A 22401-nucleotide genomic window follows, 5' to 3' on the forward strand; every position below is an offset into this window, starting at 1 on the left:
TGCCATAAATCATAATGCTCTCTCCTGGTTTTCATCATACTTTGCTGACATTTAGGGTTCTGTCAATGGAAGGTCACCCCCAACCTAACTACATTTGGTGTAACCCAAAGATCAATCGTCAACTCAGTATTGTTCACCATAGTTCAATAATCAAACCTGAAGTGATACCAATTTCCTTCCTTGTGTTAATACACTAATCTGTACAGGGCACCTGTTGCCAGGAAGACTACATACAAAGCACTGATGCAAAACAGAAAAGTCCCAGAGGTAAACAGCTTTTTCAACATGCAGGCATACTGTAAAGTGATTGGACAGATATCTTGTTGTAACAACTGACTTGTTCTTCAATTGATCCAAGTATAATCTTAAACTTGGTAATAAACTTGCTATAAAAATATATTACTGTCCAATGATTGTTTTACTATTGTATAAAATAAAAACAGTTGTTTGCCTGTGGTCTGGATGTGAATACAGCAAACAGTCCTCTGCCCAGCAAACGGGTTAAGCTCATCTTAGCGAGTTGACACCCTCTGCCCTAACAAGTAAAAAGTAAGCCTCACTGGCAAACACCTGCGTGAAAGCACCTTGTTCATATAAAAATACTTCACTGGGCCTTACACTTTAATTCAGCATATTAAAACAAGTGAAGTTGTTTAGAAACTCATACAATTCCCTTGTGAGCAGAGGTTGTGATCTCAATTACAGAGACACACAAGAGCCTCATATGTTCATGACAAGCTCCTCTAAATGGTTGAGGCACCCTCCTTTTACTATCCAGAACACTGCAGGTTCTTACTTACACCCCCTACCCATCTCTTAGGCACCTTGATTTTACTTTCAAAGAGAAGTCTTTAGAAAAGCAATGAGTTTCAAGCCTCTGAAAAGAAGTTTCATCTTCTAATTAGTTTAGGAAAACCAACAATGACACTGAGAGCCACTTAAGAGCCTGAGGAGTATTTAAAATTAACAGCCAGGAAATTCTCGCCAACTGGTCTTCCCCCATTCTGTATTAGACACTGCCTGTGAACGTATCACCCAATATCTAATGGAGGAAACTGGGTGGGATACAGAAACATCAACAACAGAACAGTTTTGGGGTCAGCTGAACAGCAGTTTCCAAAGTCCATCTGCACTGGATGACTACATCTTAGATTTTGATATCTCCCCAAGAAATGTATCTCCTTGGTCCACTATCCCTCAGGTCACATCTGATTTTCAGTTCCCTATTCTGGACCTTGATGTCGGGGTGAGTAATTCCTCTCAGGGACAAAGCTGGTTGGAACCTCCAGTAAAGGTGCACAGGCAAGCAGCTAACATACGGGAGAGGAGGCGGATGCTGAGTATCAATTCCGCTTTTGAAGAACTAAGGGGCAAGGTCCCAACATTCCCTTATGAGAAGCGACTATCAAAAATTGACACCTTACGGTTGGCTATCGCCTACATTGCATTGCTAAGTGACATACTGGCCTCAGGAACTGACCCCAAATCGTATGTGGATGAATTTGTACGAAATGGGGTTCCAAGTCCACACAGCACTATCTGGAACACAAGTGGTAAGTTACCTGAGATGTATCTTAGAGGTGGCATTTTTTAAAATAAAAAAAAAATTACAAACAAAAACCATAACACTAATCACGTTGCATTAATACATGTATTTTACATAGAGCTTTATAATTGTTATACCTTGTATAGTGTAATGTGAAGTCTGAGTAATATTTGTTCGTTACTTATATACCCAAACTTGCCTGCAATTATAATAAATAAATGACAGTAATCACATACATACACATATATATATATATATATATACATATACATATACACACACACACACACATGTGTATATATATATATATATATATATATATATATATATATATATATATATATATATATATATATGTGATTCTAGCTGTCTAGATTCTAGCTGTCATTTTGTAGAATGTACTAAATAAATGACGGCTAGAGTCTGATTGGTTGCTATAGGCAACATCTCTACTTTTTCAAACCCGCAGTTAAGTAAATATACCCCAAAGTCACCATTCCTGAGCAAAAAATATATACATGCACATCAGCAGTACAATTATTTTCTACTATGAAGTAAAAAGCAGGCTCCTAAAGCTAGAGGATCCCTTCCAGGGTTCTGCTCTTCACATGTTGCTTACAATTCATATCAGAATTTCAACTAGCCTTTACAGTTTGTTTTTTTGCTTTTTTTTTTTTTTTTTTTTTTTTTTTTATTTAGTAAACCGAATTTTCAGTGATGGAAGGAACTTTTGTGTGTCTAATTAGTGCAGCCTAGAAACGTGACACTTTTATTATACAAGATTATATATATGGTGCCACATGGTGTAAGCCCCCTCTCAATATTACAATATCTTCTTGGTGAGAAACCAGTACAATGAGAGGAAAGCTGTAAGGAGCATCCTGCACAGAGATCTTACAATCCAAACAGGTGATGGGATAACAGGAGGAATAAAAAGCAAGGTAACAGCTGCATTCTGTAATATGGTAAACAAGTGCTAGGCTTTCACATAGTACTGGGGTGGATTTGAAGTTGTATATGGACAGATTTTAATGTACTGGAAGAAGGATTAAATTAAGACCATTAGAGATATATCTTCCTTGGGTCTTTACCTGGATGTTCTATCTCAATCTCTATATATCTATATACATGCGACAGGATGTCTGGTGTGATTTTTAATAGACAGGTAGGTTAGTATATCTGCATAAATATGACGATTGCTGAGATACCTCATTTAGATCTCTCTTCAAAGGTATTTACAGGGTATAGTGTAATGTTCCCAAAGACACGTCCACTAACAGGTGTATCAAAGAAAAGTGTAAAATCAATAACTACTGAACTTGCACATAAACACCCCCAAACACACCTGAGTGCAAGTATACACTGAACTTAAAATGCTCAGGTGCACTGCAACAAAACTTACGCAAGTCACATTTGTACATGTGGTTCAAACTGAAACCAAATAAAATGTGATAGAGAGGTATGGTTAAACAAGTAACCCACATTTACCATCTAGGTACTATGCAACTCTTTTTTAAAATAGTAATCATAGTGCTGGTCATTTGCACATTAGCATTATGTGAATGCCAATGCCCAGCAGCATTTAGCCTAAGGACGTTATTGTTTCAACCAATCTTGGTTTTTTGAATTGTATTGTTGTGGCCATGGCTGTGCGGCTGTTTAAATGGCAAGTTAACAATTGGAAACAGTTACGTAGCATTCATTATATTGATGATGTATAATGCCATTTCAATAATTGTCAAATATTAAGCCATTTGATAAATATAAGGCTGCTAAACTCACATTGTGTGGCAGAGTCGCTGATTATTATTATTATGGCCAACTTTCCATCAGAGATCAAACTTTAATAATAACCGTAAGTGGAATTTATTCATTTCATCTATAAATTTACTAATCATTACAGGCTGTTGGGAGAAGGAAAAACTCTTCAGCCTGGCTGATGTATTTTAATACTAAAAATGATATGACTATATATCAATTACTCAGACGTAAGCTGGGTACACACCTATGCAACTATAGCAGCAGTTCCCAAAGTGTGCGGCGCTATCACAGGGGTGCCGTGGCCAGGGGAAATAAACCAAAACAAAACAAAAAAATTACCAATCCGGCTGCGCCCGGAACCCAGCATCCTCACTGAATGTCGGGCGTGATGTCATCACGTCCGACATTCAGTGAGCAGCAGCAGGAGAGGGGAGCTGGAAGAAAGTATGGTAATTAAAGAAACGGAGGGTAAATGGTGATAGGAAACAGCAATGGAGGGGCGAAAGAATGAAGGAAGGCACAGAGTGTGAGAATGAAGGAAGGCACAGAGTGTGAGAATGAAGGAAGACACAGAGTGAGGAATGAAGGAAGGCACAGAGTGAGGAATGAAGGAAGGCACAGAGTGAGGAATGAAGGAAGGCACAGAGTGAGGAATGAAGGAAGGCACCGAGTGTGAAATGAAGGAAGGCACCGAGTGTGAGAATGAAGGAGGGCACAGAGTGTGAGAATGAAGGAGGGCACAGAGTGTGAGAATGAAGGAGGGCACAGAGTGTGAGAATGAAGGAGGGCACAGAGTGTGAGAATGAAGGAGGGCACAGAGTGTGAGAATGAAGGAGGGCACAGAGTGTGAGAATGAAGGAGGGCACAGAGTGTGAGAATGAAGGAGGGCACAGGGTGCGAGAATGAAGGGGACACTGGGTGATGATTTTTGTACGTTTTATTTTGTTTGCTCTTATTCCTCTTAATATTAGCTGTAAATTATTTTTTTGACAGAAATATAATTGACAAAAATATATAAAACTATTATTTTCCCTTGGCTTTGTATATTATTTTTGCAAACAACTTGCTAAATATTTCTGTCCTGACCTAAATACTTATTACGTTATTTTTACCCAACAACTTATAAAACGGGACTGCTCAGTAATTATTTTGGAGGGGGGCCTTGAAACAATTATAGAGACTCTAAGGATGCCGCAAACTGAAAAAGTTTGGGAATCACTGAACTATAATGAAGATACGATTCACCAACGTTTGGTCAGATATTGCAAGTGTGTATGCTCATACAATCATGTTTTATCATCCCAAAACACATCACATCTCCCGATTTGGTTTTTTAAACTTTCTAAAAAAAAAAAATCAACGATACGATGATGTCAGGCAAATGTAGAAGTGTGTATGCACTCACAACCAGCAGTGTAATATCTGTAGTGTACATAGACACAATATTTTTAGCAGATTGTTACGAGAGATGAAGATCATCTGAAAGTAAATTGTGTAGGTATATACACATAAATCGTGAAGCTCATTGGGACTTTCAATCGTTAGTGAAATAGTTACAAAAGTTGCATCTGATATAAGATTGCAGAGTTCTGTATCCAGCTTTAGTCACCATAAACCAGATTGTTGCTACTTTGACCATGTTCCACATACCATTACTGTATGGCAGTGACTCTGTGGTAACTTTACATTTGTGTAATTTGAGGGGAATATGAAATCCAGAATTATGATTCAAGAAAAGTATTTTGGTGTCAATTTTTAACAGTGGGAAAAGAAAAGAAAAAATTAAAATTGCATTTAGAAAATAAAAATTCATGTGGTTGATACGAACCAAAAACAATCTTCACAGTTCTGTTTTATTTGTGATATTATAGGTTATAGTGTATAGTATGCAATGACACAATCTACAACCATTTATTGCTATGTTACACATTGCAATAGGTTTGCTGATTACAGATTGTGTTTTAGTGTCTCACTTTAAGCATTCCAGGTTAAACTGTAGAGGTGTGAGCTATTCTTAGCCTTAATGTAGGTTGAAATCCTCTTATACCTCATGAGATTATAAATTAACACAAGAGCTTCTGAAGCTTTTCTTCACAGTGTATTTTGCTTGCAAGAGATCAAGGGTTGAATGTTTTGAAAATGTTTCAAGCACTTTGTATCAGAATGGCTGACTCACACGCCGTGTACTGTTCTTTCAGATCTTACCGCCCGCCTATCTTGGATTAAATGGGACTGAAGCTGCAGTATTAGCCAGGTGCGGGGTTCCCACCATCGACAAGCCTGGGATTTGTGGCCCCTGCCATTCCCAGGGACTGCACCACTAAGAAAATGAAGTACCAGGCATCATGGGAATGCTCCAAGGACATTTGCAGAAAACAACACAATTAGCAATTTATTCAGTTTACACGTACCTGCTACAAGAGTAGAAGGAGCCTTACACTCCAAATTAAGGGAAGTGTCTGCACCCTACTGCATGACTGTGGGATGGTTTAAAAGTGAGAACATTATGATCAAGTTTTACTCTAAAGTGAATTCATAATTCTTCAGGGAAAGTTTACGGAAGCACCTTGTTAATTTGAAATGCATTCATTATCACATGTGAAGGAAGGTTAGATTTTAATCAGTTTTTCAAGCTCAGCCCCACAATCCCAGGGACTTCCTCTAATGATACTTGATGTTCTATGGAAAAAGAGTCAGGACGTTTGTTGTCTCTGAAACATGATTTCACTCAATTATTTACGAATTCTGTTAATGCTGCCTTTTTCTTGGTGATTGTGAGTTTCCTGGTATTTGTAGGTTATACTGGAGCTTCTTGCACAAGTTATGTATACAAGTCTACATCCAGGGACCAGCTCAGAATACATCATCTCTCTCTCTCTCCATTTATAGTAGTCTGACCAGAGACAACTCTAAAGTAGACCAAAAGTAACAAAAGATGGAATGAAAACAGATTAAGAAAACACATTGTACCGATTAAAAAACCCCCTGTATTAAGTAAAGACTCAGAGTGAAGACATATATTTTAGGATCTGCACATTATTTTTTCCTGATGCCTAAGGCCTCTTACACACAGGTGTTAATTTTAAGTGTTTAAAAAGTGCTTAAAGCTATTACACACCGGCTTTGACAGAGATAAACCAAAACAAATAATGTAAGCGAATAGATCTGTACACACAGTTTTGACAAATGTTTAGTTTGCACCAATTTCAAAATTGCCTTCAGCATTCAGTTTTTTCAATGCTTGGTAAAAAATACACTGACGTTCTACGGGAATGTTCGTAACCCTTAGATTGTACGCTCCTCTGAGCAGGGCCATTTCTCCCCGTTTCCACCACTTCTAACTCTGCTCTCCAGCTACTTGGCCCTCCTCCTCGAGGGCCCTGCACCCACCGTCCCCTCTCGCTCCCTCCTCCACCCTCTGGGGGGCTCCCTATCTTCCGCACCCTCCTTCTTGGGCCCAGTCGTTTGCGGATCCTCCCTCCCCCCACCCTCTCTAGCTGTGCATTGAGCTTACTGAGTTACTGTACTGTGCTGTCTCATCTTGTGTTATTCGTTTGTCCCTGTACGGCGCTACGGCCATCTTGTGGCGCCCTATAAATAACAATTAATAATAATAATAAAAACATAGTACACTATGTTGACTTGACCATTTTAAAGTGTCCCTGCTGCAAAGTACAAGATGATTTTTACCTTGCATTTTGTTAATGCCCTTGTGATTGGAAAAAAAATAAATCGGTTTTAGGCTTCTCACACTCATTTGATACACATTGGCATAACTCCCAAGCACACAAATAGATGGACTAAACAATTTTAATCTCCATCAGATAACCATCCATAGATGTAACCAACAGGTTTTACTACCGCAGCAGACATTGACAGCTTAGAAGACCAGGCTTCCATATTTTTAACATGATATACAATACAATCACAACAACATAATCATCAGGTATTTCCCTGAGTGAGGAGGAAGTTCAGGGTTTATCCATGTCAAATCTCCCCTGCTAGCCCCATTAGATCCAATGTAAATCTAGGCCATGTAAATGCTTCATATTTACATAAGATGTACATTGTGTATATCTTTACTTGTAAGAACAAGAACATTCATTTTTGGTTGCACTAACTGGGTCAAAGTAACTATGGGGAGAGATGTGTAAAAGCTTCTGTTAGACTCTTCATCAAGGCACCACAGAACTCTCCAGTGTTGTACAGTCAGAAATCACACAAATACATACAAAGCTGATGAAGAAGGTACAGATGTGAGATAGAGGGCTCTGCTCATCAGCGCTTACAGGCTAGAGAGAGAGAGAGGGAGGACTCAATACTGATACAATATGAGGTAGTGGGACAGTGGAAATAGTGACGGTAGCTGGTAGTAAACCCAGAACGTATAGTGTCATGTGGCGGAAGGCTAGGCCATATGTAGTGAAGAGGTCAGCTTTGAGAGAGCACTGGGTGGCCGTCGTTCCATAAGGAAGAAGCAGCATGGAAAAAGTATCTCTGGCAGGAGAGGTGTTGGTAAGTGCTTTGCAGTGTGAATGTGAAACTATTTTTGCCTCTATAGGGCTTTTAAAATACATTTACAGTGGCTATAATTACTAACCGTTTGGCATTTTTCATATGGAACCGATCTGGATTAGTTGGGGGAATACTTACCATTGACCAACACAAAATACACTAGTTTTCTACAAGATTGTTCTTCTATACCTTGCTTCACCCCATTTTGCCCTCTATTTTGATAAATGTTACAGTCCCTGAACCAGAGAAGCATACCTATAGCATAAAGTAACCACTTGTCATCTAAACATAGTTCCTTGTGTTGAGCCAACAAATCTCAACTCGCTATGCTTTCTGCTGTGCTTTAGGTGAAATTTTATGTGGCTCCTTTAATAAATGGTTTTCTTATTGTCACCCACCTGTAAAAAGATGTGTTAAATGTTGGTGCCGATTTTTCCTGTGTTCTTCAATTGACACTTTACAATAAACCCATTAAACTCCATGATGTAAGAAAATAAAATGTAAAAAATGCCAACCAAAAAAAAAAAAATATAGGGAAGGGGGCATAAATTAGCATTGTACAGAAAGTGTGTTAGCTTATTCTTCCACCACAAGGTAGTGGAAAATATAATACATTGAACGTCATCTGATAAATTGAAGAATATCACTCCAATGGGGCAGGGACTGATGTGAGTGTGTTCTCCGTTCAGCGATGCGGAATTAGAGGCGCTATATAAATAGCTGCTGATGATGATATGAGTTAAAGGGGAAAAAAAATGGGTAAGTGTTCCATTTTAATTGAAATTAAAAGGAATCTGTCATATTCAGAAACAAAGGATCATCCATTTCTTAACTGCTCCACTCAGGTATCTTATTTATACAATAAGTGTAGAAATATCTGCTTCCACCATTAGTTCATAAACCAAAGTCATAAATACCAGAAACTCTCCTCTTTAAAGAAGTACTCCATTATTTTGCAGAATACCTTGAAAATCGTGTAGAATGCATATTACGTTTTGGGAAATACTACAAAACTACAAAATATGGCATGATTTCTCTCAATGTATACACACAATCTTAAATAGCTATGAAACCTAAATGCAAATTGTTTTATGTAAAAGCTTTAAACAGTCATAAATATTTAAGTGCTGCTCTGTTGTCCAAAGTATACAGGGAGACAAAATAAAACAAAAACCTCATCAGACATTACACAATCTTATCTCCAATAAGTTCTTCAGACTTATATGAGAGTGTTATTGGTAGTTCTTCAGTTTAGTGGACCTTTAAGATAGATTATTAAACTCTTTAATGCAAGAAGAGCAGTGTGTAAGAGTCCCCCCTAGCCTCCACATGAATGGCATTTCCATACTACCCCCTGTTATCAATTTGACATGCTACTCTACCCATGTCAGTTACATTTTATAACGTGGCTACATGCAAAATGTTACTAACCCCAACATCAGCATTTCTAATTAAGTGTACCAAGTGGTCTGTTTTTGCTTGTATACTGCTGATCCAGCACCAGCAGCTCCTGTATACCAGTTATATGGGTACCAACTCCATTGTAATATTTAATATATTAATCCCCACCAATAGGACTTGTACTCTGAACAATAAAAGGAGGTGCGCTTGGGCAGCAGCATTAGATAAATACCCAGGGTTATAGGGGTAACATAGTAAAATAAACCAATTGTTGTCCCATTTGGTTCAACTTCAACAGGTTTAACCAACCACTGCCATTACCCTTGAGGACCAGTACATCTTATTGTATGCTGCTTTATAAGAAAAGACACAAGTAATATTAAACAATAATTGTGTGTAAGCTGCAGGTATTTGATATAGGAACAACTGTAGAGGAAGCATTTTTGTTTTCATGCAAACCAGACTTCTAAACTGACTGCAGAAAGTTTACTATAGGACATTGCTGGAAGCCAAAATCAGTCTATAAGAGAAGTGTACAGTAGAAAAACTTTACAGATCAACATCCCAGGTCTTTTCATAATCACATTTTGTTATTGATTAACCTGGGTTTTCAGCTTTAAAGAGCCACTAAATCTAAAACACAAATGGTTTATATAAGAGCTATTAATAGCATAATTTGACATGCATTCTTTCTGCAATTAAGTTCACACCGCTCCGACTGTCAAGGTATGAAAATTTGTACATAGTGTTTTGGCTAAGTAATAGCCCTTTTAGACCAAATTGGTGAGTTTGTGGGCCCATAACCAATAACCGCCTAACAAAAATTTGAATAGAAATATTTACCAGATTGATTTGCAGATATATCCTCCTAGTGCTAGTGTGTTAGGTCACTGGTCATCTGCACTAACTGAACCCTCCAGAACTCCTGCACATAATTTTATATAGATCCAGCTGGCTTTGGATGTGCCAGTCCGAGTGTGGGCAGCTTAAGCCACATTTATAGAGGAAACACTTTCAGTATCTCAAATTACAGTCAGGAATATAAAAGGAGGCACAAATGATCTAAACAAAGGCTGGTCTACTAGGTATCAGATAGCAGTGAGCAGGCAAACAGACATACGTGCCACAGTTCTAAAGAGCTTTCCATCTTTTGATATTCACTTATTGACTTGTACATGCCATCCTCAAAGTTTTATTACATACATTGACTCAAGAGGCGGCATTAAGCAGAGTTGCTTATTCTCATTGCCCTTGGATATGACACACAGCTGATCACTGCCGTTGTATCTAATGCAGAAAGTCGTGCTATATGCCCTGGCATTGAAAACAAACTCTGCCTGGTTTGAAAACATCTAAGGAATAGACAGAATAACAGTAGAAAAAAGTATAAAGTAAAAGTCCACAAATTAAAGCTATAAGAGTTTCCCCACCTTCACATAGGAGGGACTCGTTTTCAATCTACAGTCACGTTCTCCTACAGCCATTCCTTAGCAGACAAATGAGCCAGGACACAGAATAGGGAACATTTCTTTTATTTACATCACAAGAGTAACACGCTGCCATCATGTGGTAGAAAATACTGCACTGCTAAGAAAGTTCAAATCCATTGTCCTTGTCACAGAAAAAAAAAAATAAAGACAGTCAGTGGAAAAGGTAGATAAAAAATGGCAAACAATATAAAAGAAAAAAAAACAAAGAATCATAATCAAGTGTTCAGCTCCTACAGAGCAACAGAAAAGTGGCAGAAAAGGAGCCCAGCTTCCTGCAACAGTGGGCTGAAACCTGACAAAGAAAACGCAGCTGAATGCAAAGTGTCCCAAAGGATTCATAGTTATAAAACCGTCATTACAGATCCGCTTGAAGGATCCGGTAAACAATGCATCAAATCTCTACGTTTATATTTAGTTTTATATATATTTATATTATGTATATATATATATATATATATATAATTATATACAAACACACTTCTCACTGTCAGAATATGGAAAGTCATACTCCAGACACACACATGTAATCCCTTCCTCCAGGCTGTATGTAAAAGCTGGCCTGGTCAGGGCACAGCATACAAAAAAACTCTTGCTGGAGTTTTTAGTTCTTCGTTCATGTATTTTTTTTCCTTTAAAACACAGTGCATTTGCAGCGTGGGGTGTACATGTTGACACCCTTATGTAAAAAGGCAGCAATTACTCCCGTCTGCTATGTGAGGGTCACCTCTGAAGTAAACATACAATCACAGACAGGTGGCAGCTCTTATATAACATCAGGCAAGGGATACAGGCAGGCAATGTGTTCAGTAACTTGCAGATATTACGTCAGGTTAAAAGTACTAGAATAGTACAGGTCTTAGGATGCTGGGAATGGTGAAAGATAAAATAAAACAAAAAAAATTTAAAAAAAAAAAAAAAAAAAACACACACAAAAAAGGGTGCCTGCACCAATTAAACCACTAACACATTCAGTGGGAAAAAAAGGGAGCAAACACCAGACTGTCAAAACTGCATCCGCTCCCATGGCATTCTACAATCATCACTAGCATCATATAACACACAGTGATGGACACTTGATGCATACAGTGGGGGAGTCTACGTACACCCCAGAACCTCAATATACCCGCCAGACTGGAAACATGTCAATGCTACACTGCCTGTAAACCTTTACTATTACTGGAGGACACACATACAGTAACTGACAAAGCAGGTTACATCATAAACCTGGAGACTTAGAAAGGTGTATGGTATAACAGCAATATGGGAGACAGCACATGTGAAATGATACAAGGAACGAACATGTCTGACCTGCTCTCTGACTGCTGACAGAAGATACACAGTGTTTACATAGGGCTGTAGATTGTATCACACTACCCGCCCCTTAATAGTGTTTTAGTATATATATATATTCAAAAAAGGAATATTTTATGTACATACGTTGTGAGAGGCTTGACACAGCAATACTAATCAAAATCATCCCTTGCACCACGGCATCCCTGCCCCCTTTCCTGCTGTGCACAAAGCCAGTTCCTTTCCTATTGGGACTCTCTCCCAATTGGGCATAATGGAATTGCTCACTCCATTCCTCTCTGCACAGGGAAAAGTAGCACTTTCTCCATCTCGCTAAGACCCACAATCTAGTTTCCTCCTTACAGAGGCACTTCAGTTCTATGCCTTCCAAGAAAAAGGACCTTACATAGAACAGGAAAATATAGTCTTTTACTTCATGGCATGTCTGAGTATATTTGCAAACAGTGAGTTTACTAAATATATTTTGCTTTCAATAAAAAAAACAACAAACAAAAAAAAAAAAGTCTAACAATACTTTGAGATTGATCCACATAAAATAATAAAACAAGTGCCCTTTTCAATACAAGGTTCAGAAAGTGAACCACACTGTCTGACCGTTTCCTTTCTGCACAGCAACCTAACCAACTACACAGTATATATAGACTGAGCTGTGATTGGTTCATGCAACCTCAAAGTATATAGTAAAATCTAGAAAAATAGATTCATATATCTATATATATATATTTCTATATAGAATTATCTTTATATATTTTTATTTTATTTATAGGGAGGTCAATGCCCAGAAATAGGAGTGTGGCCTCTCCCTTGCACGCACAAAATTATATATGTGTAAAACATGGAATGAGTGGGAACATTTGGGGTACAAAAAACAAACAAAGGAATGAACTTCAAAGTGAAAAGAGTAATGACGAAGAAAAAATAAAATCATTCAGAGAAGCAATTCCACTTTTTAGGATGCCAACTAAACCGAAGTAACCAACACAAAGACCAATAACTCTGCCAGGATGGCAATTCAGATACACAATACCCACGATTCATGCAATAATGGTCAGCTGGTCTTATTTTGTTGCCTTAAACGGACACACTGTATGGCTATCAACTGATCGTGCTCTGAAAGGTGCATTCAGAATATGTGTAGACTACATTGGAAATCTGTTTTTTCCTTTGAAAGAGAACTGTTTAAAGTACAAAAACCCAGGGGGGGTCGGTATGCTGCTTTCAGGAATAATGGATATGAACACATTTTCTAGACCCATTTAGAATCCAGGTATTCAAGTGCACTCAGATACAGTATCAGAATAAAAGTGATATGACTTTTTCTGTATATAGTTAATATGTCACAACAGGGCACCTGTATACATCTTTCAGAGCGAATCCAGTGTATACATAAGACATACCGGAAGAGCAAGAAAACATGCAGTTTCTGAGAAGCCCCAATGTCACAGACTAAGCCAAGACCCTAAATGTGAACAAGCCCAGTACACATCAACCTGAAGCCCAAAGATGAAATAGGTGATCGTAATACAATACTTTGTACACAGATACAAGGGTAGAAGGCAGAAAAGTGGGAACATGTGATATAAAGGAGGGACTGCTAGTACCACACACAGTGTGACCAGGAAATAGAGACTGTTTGGTGCAGTGCGGTGCTGTCTTTGTGCAGTCACAGGCTGTAGTGTATAGTTACAGAACGGCCATGAAATTAATAATAAATACACACAGTAAGGGCACAATGTGAGGGTCCCAACACACTGATGGGGGCTTTCAGAACCCCCCTGGCTATTACTCCAAAACACAAGTGCTGCCAGGACAGGAAACAACAAATGTCTAGGTGCAGCCTGCAGCATAGCCACTGGTGAACCACTAAAAATAAAGCCAAATCCAAGGAGAAGGTGCAGAGGAACATGTAAAAGTGCTGCAGAGCAGCGACATGCTGTTCCCCGACAGTGAGGCGGTTCATCCCAGAAACCTGCTAAAGTCACATGCTGCTGTAAGTTCAGCCACAACTCTCAGCATGGATAATAAGTGCTATATTGAGGTTATATCCAAGACTGAGTGCCCCCTGCTCCTTCCATGCAATCCCAGGAGCAAGGCTCACATACAGTACATTGTTGGTCTCCTTAAAGAAATGAAAGTAGTAACAGCTCTCTCTGATATGGTAACAAGTGAGGTAAGAGGTACCCGTTACATAGATACAACCAGAAGAGCATTCTAATCAGTCTTTGTGATCGTCCTTTAGTTAAGATACATAATGAACATCGCTGCTGTCCCTATCCCCACACTTAGGATACATACAGGAAGTCTCGCAGGGAAGGTCAGAGGGAGTAATTTGGAATATAAAGCAATCCCCTAAAGGAACTTAAAAAACAAAACAAAAACCCAAACCTATCAATAAGAACACAAAACAAAACAAAAACAAGAAAATATTAAAATTACCACAAGAAAACATTTCTTACAAAAACAAATGTAACCCATGTATAAAGCTTGGAATTCATCATTACAACTAAAAATAAAAAATTGGAACTGGAAATATACTGCTTGCCTGCAATTAGTTTGCTCAAAGAATTTTACACAAAAAGTAAAATGAAAATAAACCATGAGCCACTGAAAAGGAATTATGCAGGCCTGTACATGCTGCCTGCGCAGTGAGAGGCTATATCCTCCATCTCCACGCGATAGAAATGCACCCACAATAAAGTTTATGCTTGGAGAAGCCAGGAGTGGAGGATACAGTCCGGTCATCGCACGTATACGACATGCAAGAGAAAATCAAAGAGTGAAAGAAAACAAAGACAACTGCTGCCAGCCATCATCATCATCACGTCAATGCATTGTATCAATGAGCGGACACAAAGGTTCGCGTGTAGAGACGGGTCACATCTTCGCTTCCTTGTGGGCGTTTATATTTTAAGGCAAATCCTTCAATTCTTTACAAACAATAAAGGAATAAACCATTCAAATGGATATAATGTATTCCAACCATGGACAAGGCACAATCCTTCCTCCTGCTTCTCTTCCAGACTAAGAGTACAAAGTTCCTCACTATGATAACAGGCTCCAGAGGATTTCTTTTGTCCACTGCATATACCCAGTAATGGAGGAGAAATGTTTGAGAAACAGGCTAAACCGAGTGGTTTAAAATAGTGTCCGCAGAGCACGGTCACCCTCCCTTCAGCGCACACAGAATCCTTGTGAATCTGCAGAATGTTAAAGCACCAAAACTGTTTGCTGGGACCCCGAAAGAGGTCACTTTTATCCTTGTTTTTCTTTGAATTAGTATTTGTTAAAAATCATGAAAGAAAAAGAAAATATTTTTGGCAAGAGCTGCCAGTGGCTCCTGAAGGAGCAGTGCCTCCTGTAACCAGGAACGGCACACTGCGGCTGTGCATTGCTCAGTGCACCGCGGTTTGTGGTTCTGTGAATGTGATGTACACAGAGTTCTTTACATCCATGTCGCTGCTCGTCTTCCTGGGGACAGAGCACAGGCGGAGAAATTGGAGGGGGCAGCCCCCAACAAAGGTACGGAATTACACAACGGACAGTCACCAGTCACTTTGCTACAGTGGGGGCTCTTCATCCATCGGCTCATCCTCGGTTCTAGAAGAGATTAAGACAAGGTATCACAAGCGGAAAATGATCATTTTGCCATTCTAAGTATCATAATTGCCCCAGGTCAGTACTACCCTTATTTATGCACTCAGACTACATCCTTAGTACAAAATCAAGCAAAGTTTGAGCTGCGCGATGATTTTCATTTTCTTGAAGAGTGCATTTGTTCTGACAAGTGCATAATTTGGCAAATATACAGTTAAACACAAAAGCATGCCGGTTTACATGTACTTCTTTCCTTTGTTGTACGTTTCTGTAAAATGGCTGCGATTTCTTTTTTTTACAAATACAGATTTTTTTTCCCTATCAATTTTAAAATATTACTTTGCAGTTGTAAGTAGTCAATCAGTACTCTAACCCTTTGCAGTACTGCACTCAATTTTCCATTAGTTCTAGTTAAATACTTTTATAGCAAGTATACACCATAAAGCTTATGCTAGTTAAACCAAGATAATTAATTCTCCAGTAAAAATGTCAACAGGAAGGAGTGTAGTTATGACATGCAGGGTAGTTTGTGACCAACACCATGAATGCCATCAGTCCCGGGTGCTCAGGTTTGACATATTGTGGTTGATCGATTGTTCAGAGGGGCTGGGGAAGACCCAGTGTTTCAAGTACACATCAGTACAAATGTCAAAATTAACTGTATATGGATGGTTCTCAAAATAATTTTAGGGAATTAGCAGGGCCTGATCAACCACTAGGCTGACCAGGCTGCAGCCTGGGGTGCTGGGTCCCGGGGGGCGGGGTGCTGGGTCCCGGGGGGGCGCGGCGCTGCGGAGGGGGGGGGGGGGGGGTGGAGGGCTCGACGATCAAAAGCATTGGTGGTCAGTGGTTAGCAACACACAGCCAATCGCCAGGCTGCCTGTTGCTGTGCAGCAGACAGGAAGCAGGACGTCTTCACTTCTTATCTGCTGATCTGAGGAGAGGAGTGACGCTGGCACAACTACAGGTAAGTGAAGGGGGGAACTGCCCTGCATATCTATAGGGGGGGGGGGGGGGGGGGACTGCCCTGCATATCTATAGGGAGGGGGGGGGGACTGCCCTGCATATCTATAGGGAGGGGGGGGGACTGCCCTGCATATCGATAGGGAGGGGGGGGGGGGGGGACTGCCCTGCATATTGATAGGGAGGGGGGGGGGAGGGAACTGCCCTGCATATTGATAGGGAGGGGGGGGGGGGGAGGGAACTGCCCTGCATATCGATAGGGAGGGGGGGGGGGGAGGGAACTGCCCTGCATATCGATAGGGAGGGGGGGGGGGGGGGGGGGAGAGCTGCCCTGCATATCGATAGGGAGGGGGGGGGGGGGGGAGAGCTGCCCTGCATATCTATAGGGAGAGGGAGAGCTGCCCTGCATATCTATAGGGAGAGGGAGAGCTGCCCTGCATATCTATAGGGAGGGGGAGAGCTGCCCTGCATATCTATAGGGAGGGGGAGAGCTGCCCTGCATATCTATAGGGAGGGGGGGGGGGGGGGACTGCCCTGCATATCTATAGGGAGGGGGGGGGGGAACTGCCCTGCATATCTATAGGGAGGGGGGGGGGGGAACTGCCCTGCATATCTATAGGGAGGGGGGGGGGGAACTGCCCTGCATATCTATAGGGAGGGGGGGGGGGGGAAACTGCCCTGCATATCTATAGGGAGGGGGGGGGGGGGAAACTGCCCTGCATATCTATAGGGAGGGGGGGGGGGGAACTGCCCTGCATATCTATAGGGAGGGGGGGGGGGAACTGCCCTGCATATCTATAGGGAGGGGGGGGGGGGAACTGCCCTGCATATCTATAGGGAGGGGGGGGGGGGGAACTGCCCTGCATATCTATAGGGAGGGGGAGGGGGAACTGCCCTGCATATCTATAGGGAGGGGGAGGGGGAACTGCCCTGCATATCTATAGGGAGGGGGAACTGCCCTGCATATCTATAGGGAGGGGGAACTGCCCTGCATATCTATAGGGAGGGGGAACTGCCCTGCATATCTATAGGGAGGGGGAACTGCCCTGCATATCTATAGGGAGGGGGAACTGCCCTGCATATCTATAGGGTGGGGGAACTGCCCTGCATATCTATAGGGAGGGGGAACTGCCCTGCATATCTATAGGGAGGGGGAACTGCCCTGCATATCTATAGGGAGGGGGAACTGCCCTGCATATCTATAGGGAGGGGGAACTGCCCTGCATATCTATAGGGAGGGGGAACTGCCCTGCATATCTATAGGGAGGGGGAACTGCCCTGCATATCTATAGGGAGGGGGAACTGCCCTGCATATCTATAGGGAGGGGGAACTGCCCTGCATATCTATAGGGAGGGGGAACTGCCCTGCATATCTATAGGGAGGGGGAACTGCCCTGCATATCTATAGGGAGGGGGAACTGCCCTGCATATCTATAGGGAGGGGGGGGGGACTGCCCTGCATATCTATAGGGAGGGGGGGGGAACTGCCCTGCATATCTATAGGGAGGGGGGGGGAACTGCCCTGCATATCTATAGGGAGGGGGGGGGGAACTGCCCTGCATATCTATAGGGAGGGGGAACTGCCCTGCATATCTATAGGGAGGGGGAACTGCCCTGCATATCTATAGGGAGGGGGAACTGCCCTGCATATCTATAGGGAGGGGGAACTGCCCTGCATATCTATAGGGAGGGGGAACTGCCCTGCATATCTATAGGGTGGGGGAACTGCCCTGCATATCTATAGGGTGGGGGAACTGCCCTGCATATCTATAGGGTGGGGGAACTGCCCTGCATATCTATAGGGTGGGGGAGCTGCCCTGCATATCTATAGGGTGGGGGAACTGCCCTGCATATCTATAGGGAGGGGGAACTGCCCTGCATATCTATAGGGAGGGGGAACTGCCCTGCATATCTATAGGGAGGGGGAACTGCCCTACATATCTATAGGGAGGGGGAACTGCCCTGCATATCTATAGGGAGGGGGAACTGCCCTGCATATCTATAGGGAGGGGGAACTGCCCTGCATATCTATAGGGAGGGGGAACTGCCCTGCATATCTATAGGGAGGGGGAACTGCCCTGCATATCTATAGGGAGGGGGAACTGCCCTGCATATCTATAGGGAGGGGGAACTGCCCTGCATATCTATAGGGAGGGGGGGGGGAACTGCCCTGCATATCTATAGGGAGGGGGGGGGGGAACTGCCCTGCATATCTATAGGGAGGGGGGGGGGGGAACTGCCCTGCATATCTATAGGGAGGGGGGGGGGGGAACTGCCCTGCATATCTATAGGGAGGGGGGGGGGGAACTGCCCTGCATATCTATAGGGAGGGGGGGGGAACTGCCCTGCATATCTATAGGGAGGGGGGGGGAACTGCCCTGCATATCTATAGGGGGGGGGGGAACTGCCCTGCATATCTATAGGGGGGGGGGGAACTGCCCTGCATATCTATAGGGAGGGGGAACTGCCCTGCATATCTATAGGGAGGGGGAACTGCCCTGCATATCTATAGGGAGGGGGAACTGCCCTGCATATCTATAGGGAGGGGGATCTGCCCTGCATATCTATAGGGAGGGGGAACTGCCCTGCATATCTATAGGGAGGGGGAACTGCCCTGCATATCTATAGGGAGGGGGAACTGCCCTGCATATCTATAGGGAGGGGGAACTGCCCTGCATATCTATAGGGAGGGGGAACTGCCCTGCATATCTATAGGGAGGGGGAACTGCCCTGCATATCTATAGGAAGAGGGGGGGTAACTACCCTGCATATCTATAGGAAGAGGGGGGGTAACTACCCTGCATATCTATAGGAAGAGGGGGGGAACTACCCTGCATATCTATAGGAAGAGGGGGGGGAACTACCCTGCATATCTATAGGAAGAGGGGGGGGGGAACTACCCTGCATATCTATAGGGAGGGGGGGGGAACTACCCTGCATATCTATAGGGAGGGGGGGGGGGAACTACCCTGCATATCTATAGGGAGGGGGGGAACTACCCTGCATATCTATAGGGAGGGGGGGAACTACCCTGCATATCTATAGGGAGGGGGGAACTACACTGCATATCTATAGGGAAGGGGGGAACTACACTGCATATCTATAGGGAGGGGGGGAACTACACTGCATATCTATAGGGAGGGGGGGAACTACACTGCATATCTATAGGGAGGGGGGGGGGGGAACTACCCTGCATATCTATAGGGAGGGGGGGGGGGGAACTACCCTGCATATCTATAGGGAGGGAGAGGGGGGACTGTCATGCAAATCTATAGGGTGGGAGGGGGGGGGGCTGCCATGAAAATCTATAGGGAGAGAGAGAGGTTGATATGTATGAAGGAGGGCAGAGGAGGGGGCCTGATATATGTGACTGGGGGAGTTTTGATGTGACGGGGGGGGGGGGGTAGCTACAAAGTGGAGGTAAGGAAAATAGCTGCAAGGGGGATGGATGCAGGATGGGAGGTAAAGAAAATGGCTGCAGCAGGGGTTGAGGAAAATGGCTGTGGGGGGGGGGGGGGGGTTGGGGTTAAGGAAAATGGCTGCAGGGGGTATTTAAAAAATAGAGCAGCTTTGGGGGGCAGAATCTCATGATTGTGTGGTGGTCACATGGGTGGTCTCAGCAATCACTAGAATACTAAATATTAGTGAGATGGGGCTGGTAGAGGTTTGTATTTGATTGACAACAAATATTCAGATGTTGCTTATATATGCCTGTCCAATGGGGTACTTTTAGCTGCCCATAATGGAGTGTTTTGTTTTAACTAAAGGGCCTAATCATTCAGGGTTTGTTAACATTTTGCATTTTAATACATTTTTGCATTTTCAAAACAGGACACCAACTCTCCAGAAGCCAGCGAGAGGATAACAAAGTTGCAAGAGAGAAGAGCAAGAACAGGTAAGAGACAATGGCACAATCTGTCTAAATTTGAATGCTGGAGAATACACCTGAACATTCATATTCAGGAGTGTTCCTATACACCTATATATTCGGAGGAGGGGGCGCTGCGGCCGTATTAGCCTAGGGCGGCCAGAACCCTTAATCAGGCCCTGGGAATTAGGCTGTAAACGTAAACAAAGCCCAAGGTAGTGTTTTCTGAAACACCACCTGTGCCAAACGCTACAGCTTTAACACAGTGAAAGCGTAGGAAGGTTAACAAATGTCCAAAGTTGGTTTAGGAAGGAAAAGTTGCATTTTATAAGAACTGGGATGATTTCTCCCACAATTAGAGTCGGGACAGTGGAGGGGGGGGGGGGGATGCAGCAGTGATGATGCAGACTGTGGTTAGAAGATACTTTAAACTAGAAACTGTGGGAAAGCTTAATCAAAGGAAATGGGGGAAAGAATGAGTCTTCCAAACAATAAGTCAACTAGAATTATTGATATTGGAAGAGAAAGATATATAGTTTGCATAGAGCTAGGAGCAAATGCATTGAGAAGGTGCAGTTATGCATCTTGCAAAAAAAAAAAAAAACACGCTGTGCTGCAGGGGTGCAAACTTAAAATTTGCAGACAGAGTTGGAACAGGGAGCAGAGCACATCCTAGCTCAACTCTGCAGTGCTAAAATAAAGAGGTCTAGCATGTGCGCGCTAAGAGCAAAAGCAACCAGGATTTACCCAGCATACGCATCACAACATGGTTTGATCCAGAGCACATTTGCCCATAACACTGAGATCCATAATGAGTAAAACTGTTTGGATTAAAGAGATGATTAAATGGCTGGGCAATGAATTTGGATGGATATAATCTGTTTAGGAAAGGGGAAGAGGGTTTGTATATACAGCAGGTCAAATAAATATTGAACACACCAAAATTTTCCTCAGTAAATATATTTAATGTGGCTATTGTAATGAAATTTACACCAAATGTCAGCAACAACCCTTGCAATCCACAAATGCAAAGAAATCAAACCATAGATGTCCATAAATTAAGTTTAATGTAATAATGTGAAATGACACAGAGAAAAAGTATTGAACACGAAGGGAGGTGCAAAAAGGCATGGATAGCCAAGACACCAGCTGAAATCCATCAATAATTAGAAAGCAATCCTGGTTCAGCCACAACTGATGGCCTATAAAAAGGTGTCTCACATCGAAGGTGTCACACAAGAAACATCTCATGATGGGTAAAAGCAAAGAGCTCTCTCAAGACCTTAGCTACCTTATTGTTGAAAACATACTGATGGTATTTGTTACAGAAAGCTCTCTAAACTGCTGAATGTTTCAGTGAGCACTGTTGGGGCCATAATCCGGAAGTGGAAAGAACATCATTTCACCATAAACCAGCCACAACAAGGTGCACCTCGCAAGATTTCTGACAGAGGCGTGAAAAAAATTATCAGATGAGTTGTCAAAGAACCAAGGACCACTTGTTGAGAGATTCAGAAAGACCTGGAATTAGCAGGTACAATTGTTTCAAAGAAAACAATAAGAAATGCACTCAACCGTCATGGCTTGTATGCACACTCACCACGCAAGACTCCTTTGCTGAAAAACGAGGATTTTTATACTTGCGATAAATCCGTTTCTCCGATTCCATCTGGGGGACACTGCTACCATGGGTTGTATGAGGGGACCGTGGAGTTGGCACTTAACTAATTAACTTGTTTAATATATCAAGCTGACCAACCCCTCCCCTCTGCAACCCCCTGTAGCTCCTCAGTTTAAATGATAAAGCTCCAAAGAAGATAGACCAAACAACCAAAGAACATACAGCAGAAGGGACGGAATGCAGTGTCCCCCAGATGGAATTAGAGAAATGGATTTATCGTATAAAAATCCTCTTCTCTTTCATCCTATCTGGGGGACACTGCTACCATGTG

The 22401-nt window shown here is 42.3% G+C and overlaps 1 protein-coding gene across 2 annotated transcripts in view; it reads right to left on the reverse strand.

The window, feature by feature from the left end:
* Nucleotides 1-10739: 10739 nt before the first annotated feature.
* The window catches only part of HDAC4 (histone deacetylase 4), a 128508-nt gene continuing 116846 nt past the window's right edge, over nt 10740-22401 (reverse strand). For both annotated transcript variants that reach the window (XM_075180437.1, XM_075180436.1), the window contains one exon: nt 10740-15621. In XM_075180437.1, the coding sequence (XP_075036538.1) occupies nt 15582-15621 (40 nt within the window). In that variant the 3' untranslated portion in view covers nt 10740-15581. The remainder of the gene's footprint in view (nt 15622-22401) is intronic.

The sequence above is a fragment of the Mixophyes fleayi genome, chromosome 7 (genome assembly GCF_038048845.1).
Source record: "Mixophyes fleayi isolate aMixFle1 chromosome 7, aMixFle1.hap1, whole genome shotgun sequence".
Classification (NCBI taxonomy): Eukaryota; Metazoa; Chordata; class Amphibia; order Anura; family Limnodynastidae; genus Mixophyes; species Mixophyes fleayi.